The sequence below is a fragment of the Pygoscelis adeliae genome, unplaced genomic scaffold, assembly GCF_000699105.1.
Source record: "Pygoscelis adeliae isolate BGI_AS28 unplaced genomic scaffold, ASM69910v1 Scaffold686, whole genome shotgun sequence".
In the NCBI taxonomy this organism is placed as follows: domain Eukaryota; kingdom Metazoa; phylum Chordata; class Aves; order Sphenisciformes; family Spheniscidae; genus Pygoscelis; species Pygoscelis adeliae.
The window spans coordinates 39,596-44,137 of record NW_008825050.1 but is presented as its reverse complement, the minus strand read 5'-3'; the positions used below and the strand labels follow the sequence as shown (position 1 = coordinate 44,137).

The 4,542-nt window shown below is 38.8% G+C and overlaps 1 protein-coding gene across 1 annotated transcript in view; it reads left to right on the top strand.

Annotated features, from left to right (window-relative positions):
* The first annotated feature begins 1,291 nt into the window (after positions 1-1,291).
* Positions 1,292-4,542, top strand: part of BIRC2 (baculoviral IAP repeat containing 2) — an 8,651-nt gene continuing 5,400 nt past the window's right edge. The window contains exons 1-2 of the mRNA XM_009326348.1: positions 1,292-3,373; positions 3,481-3,580. Coding sequence (XP_009324623.1) covers positions 2,500-3,373; positions 3,481-3,580 — 974 coding nt within the window. The 5' untranslated portion in view covers positions 1,292-2,499. The remainder of the gene's footprint in view (positions 3,374-3,480; positions 3,581-4,542) is intronic.

The window sequence follows — 4,542 nt, the reverse complement described above, 5'->3', positions numbered from 1 at the left end:
GGGGGGCGGGCAGGGGTGGACGGGGGACCGCGCACAAACCCCGCCAGGTGGATTTCGGTGCTCAAGATCTGTAAACTTTGCGAAGGGTGCTTAGAAGGTAAAGTTGTTTTGCCTGGCGTATAACGCAAGAGCAGAAGAATATTAAATTGAGTTTTGAGGTTGCTGTATTTTAAATATCACTACTCTGGGCTTAAATAACTTCTTAGTGTCGCTGCAGGTAATGGAAGAAAAACCCATGAGATTCAGAGCAGTTGGGTGACTCTGGAAATCAAGGGTACTCGGGGCTATAGAGGAGGACAATATTAGAAGAGCAGCAGGGCAGAAGGGCAGAAAATGACCGTAGGACCTCAGGTTTAAGTGATCCGAAATGTTTTAGGATTATCGGGTTCTCAGTTTACTCTTGATATTTCTAGCATTTACTCTGAGGTATCTGACTTTCTCCAGTACGGAAACTGGCTTAACTTCTTGGACTAGCATCGTTCACGTATGTTGATAGCTTAGTCCCACCGTCTGTGTTAAAGGAGTGGATCAGTGTAAGGCATTTGTAACTCATGTCCTCAGTGATTAAGAAGCTAGTAGTAGTAATAGTGTGACCATATTAAGAACAAATCGACTAAGAGCTACTGAGATGAGTAGGAAGTGCTCTACTGTTTTCCAGTAGGTGATTTTTCTAGGGCTGTGTCATCATAACAAATATATATTTTGAGCTTTTCCTGGAAGAACTTTTTAGGAACTGATACTGTAAAACAGACTGCTATATAAGTACATATGAATAAATATAAAATTATGTAGTTAAAAACTTTGGAACTTTGTCTTTGCTCTTACCGGAAATTTTTGGTGAAGTTCAGTTTTGCTGATGTCCTATGCTTCAAGTATCATTGGATTTACCTAAACAAGAAATTCCAGTACTCTTAAGTCTGTATAATAAAACTGGATCTTCATTGTTTGAGAATCTGCAGGCTTAAACCAATCTAAATGCTTGCGACTTCTTTAGTACAAGACCTTACCTTTAGTTATACAGCTTGTGATCAAGCAGCCTGATTCATCTGTCTGCCAAAAAAGTTCTGCTTGTGGATTAAACAGTTTTGCATACATGTCAGTAACAGGAAAATTAACTCCATATGACAGTATGTAAAGCTGACTCCCTGAAACTTTCTAGCTAACATCACAAAAAAGCTTACGTTGAGATTTTAGTGTTTCAATTTGTGTAGTTTCTGTTTGTATAGACATTACATGCACCTCATTTTGTATATTTTGAAACACTCCTCTCTTTATTCCTTACAGGTTTTGTTCCGCCCGAAAGAATTAAATGATTGAAACTATAGATACTTACAATTTCTTCCTGCGAACAGTCAATATCAATATGGAGGCGTAGGCACCTTAGAAGGGACTTTAGTCTGAACTCTGGGAGGTAGTTCTGTGCACAAATAAAGAAACTAAGGGTTTAAATTTTTTTTTTTTTTTTTAATCTGAGGATTCTGTTTTCTCTGTATGCCATAAACATGGCATACAAAAAAAACTTAATTCAACAGTATAAAGCATTAGAATGTCCCGACACAAGGCAATTCATTTATGTTAAATTTGGTAACTGTATACTTGTAACTAAGGCACCAGGTTAAAACTGAAATGCTCTGTTCAGTCTGTGCTGACAGTGTTATAGACACAAAAGTCTGGGGCTATTCCAGGCTTGTTAATTAAGACAGTTCATCCTTGTCAGAGGCAGTGTATAGGATTTGTTTATCTCATAGCTGAATATTTGATGTATGTGAAGTTGAGTATAAACTAACTTCTTTAGTCTTAACAATTATTACAACAATATGCAGAAGTTGAGGGGTTTTTTTTGAAGTCTAATAGTAGCAAGTATACCATATCAGTTCAGTAATGTCAGTTCAGGGGCTCTTTTTTCATATGCCTTTTGAGCTTGATAAACCATTATTTTCAGCCTCCTAATGAGCTTTACAAACTAAAATCTTTACATGTGTATAAGCTGCATATTTATCAGCTGTCTAGGGTGAAGTAGTTCTTAAATCACTTAACATATGTTCTGGTTAAAAATGATGTCACTTTAGTTGCCCCCCATTTTAGTTTCTTTATTGACAAAGGATTTTGATAAACCATTTGAAGTTTTTCCCCTCTGGATCCCACCTCCACTAGCCTGACAAATTGATACTGCTCTCCCACATACACAGTACAAGGAAAGCCTATATGATTCAAGGGAAAGTCCTTTTTGACATGCTTTCTTCAGTTGTCATAATGGGATGGGGCAGCTTTTGCACTAAAAGCAGTTGTGTAAACTAAAGTTCAAGAACTTCCCAAATGTTTAACGACTGTTAATCATGAGGCTAATTCTATTCACATACGCATTCAAAGTTGCACAATAAAGTATTTCATTTTCAGGTTCTTACTTTTGTACAGGCAGGGGTTATTCTGAATTGCCTTTAATGCACACAACTACCTCCCAGAGGAAGACTTGTCCCATTCTTCCAAAAATAGTCCATTATGAACATAATGGAAAATAGCCCTTTCTTGGCTAGCCTCATGAAGCAGAGTGCTTTGTGTGGTGAACTGAAGTATGACTTATCCTGTGAACTCTACAGAATGTCGACGTTTTCTACTTTTCCCATTAACGTGCCAGTGTCAGAACGGAGTCTTGCCCGGGCTGGGTTTTATTACACTGGTATGCAAGATAAAGTGAAGTGCTTCAGTTGTGGCTTAACATTGGACAGCTGGCAACCAGGAGATAATGCTATGGAAAAACATAAACAGCTGTATCCTAGCTGCAGTTTTGTTCAAAACATGCTTTCAGTTAACAACCTCGGACTGTCCTCTCATTCTGCCTTTTCACCTCTGGTCGCAAACAGTCTCTCACCACCTCTACATTCCATAACACTTTCTCCAAGTTTAGAACAAGTTGGATATTTCAGTGGCTCTTTTTCCAGTTTTCCTCAAGACCCAATAACTACTAGGGCAGTTGAAGACCTTTCATTCTTGAGACCTAAACTTCACAACCCTTCTATGAGTACAGAAGATGCTAGACTATGCACTTTTCACTCATGGCCACTGACGTTTCTGTCGCCCAGTGATCTGGCAAAGGCTGGACTTTATTACTTGGGGGCAGCAGACAAAGTTGCTTGTTTCACCTGTGGTGGTCAGCTGAGTAACTGGGAACCAAAAGATAATGCTATGTCAGAGCATCGGAGACACTTTCCTAACTGCCCTTTTGTAGAAAACCTTACCCGAGACCAGCCAAGTTTCAATGTTTCAAATGTGAGCATGCAAACCCATGAAGCGCGTGTTAAAACATTCATAAATTGGCCAACTAGAATTCCGGTTCAGCCTGAACAGCTTGCGGATGCTGGCTTTTACTATGTAGGTAAGAAAAACTGATGTCTCTGGTTTTATTCATATTTCTATGTCAGCATTTACTTTAAAGTAAATTGTGTGAATGTTTGCTGGATATTTTGCCTTGTTTTTTTAAAGGCCGCAACGATGATGTCAAGTGTTTTTGCTGTGATGGTGGGTTACGGTGCTGGGAATCTGGAGATGATCCATGGATTGAGCATGCAAAGTGGTTTCCAAGGTAACTTGCAAAATCTTTGTCATAGTTTGTGCACATACTTACTGCTTAAATACGTTTAATTTTGGCAGATATGTACTGCACTTGAAATGTTTTAGTTAACTAGTATTAAGCATGATATTTAATGCTTTCCACTTCATAATTAAGAGCTGTGTGCATCCCCAAATCACTATTAGCAAGTGAGGCTGCATTGTTAGTGAGCATACTTATCTAAGAGAAGCAGTCAGAAACCAGAGTGAGGAGAGCAAAAGCTGCTGAGAAATGAAGTAGAAGGAACATCTGACTCCCTTGGTCTAGTTCTGTGCCCATGCTGGGTGTTCTTGAACCAGTTTTTCAGCAGGTGCAGTTTAGTTTCTTAGGTGTGGAAAGGGCTTGTGAAGAAGGTTTCAGCAGTTGTTTAACATGTCTCTCTTGGAAAAATGATGGAAATAACTTAAAATGTCCCCCATAATTAAGTGGCAATTGCATACCTAATTGCTGTCTGTGCCTGTGGAAATCTCCACCTACATTAATGGCAGAAATAGTGGCATTTCATTTCAGGAAAGCTAATAATAATTCTTCACATCATAGATCGCCAACTAGTCTTTCATGGGCAGTTTACCAGCTACTGTTGGACTACACAATGTACATAGATTTAAATGACACCTTTGTTTCCTTCCGGTCAGTAAATACTTAAGAGATATAACTCTGCATTAGCGAAGCAGATCTGGCTTTGATAGTGGTGTTAAATTTTGTTAACTTCTTTGGAATGATTTGAGTAGAAGATAAGAATGGTGAGATGTGAGACAGAAACAGTTTCTGCGCTTTGTAGTGACGCTGACATGGTATCATTTCTCATGACATGCCATTTTGATTAGAAGCGGTAGCAGAATGTAAACCTGCTGCATTTATGTACCTAAGCCTACTAACTGCTGAACATCATGGAAAAGCTTTATCAAAGTGTCACCAGACACTAGGCTATATCA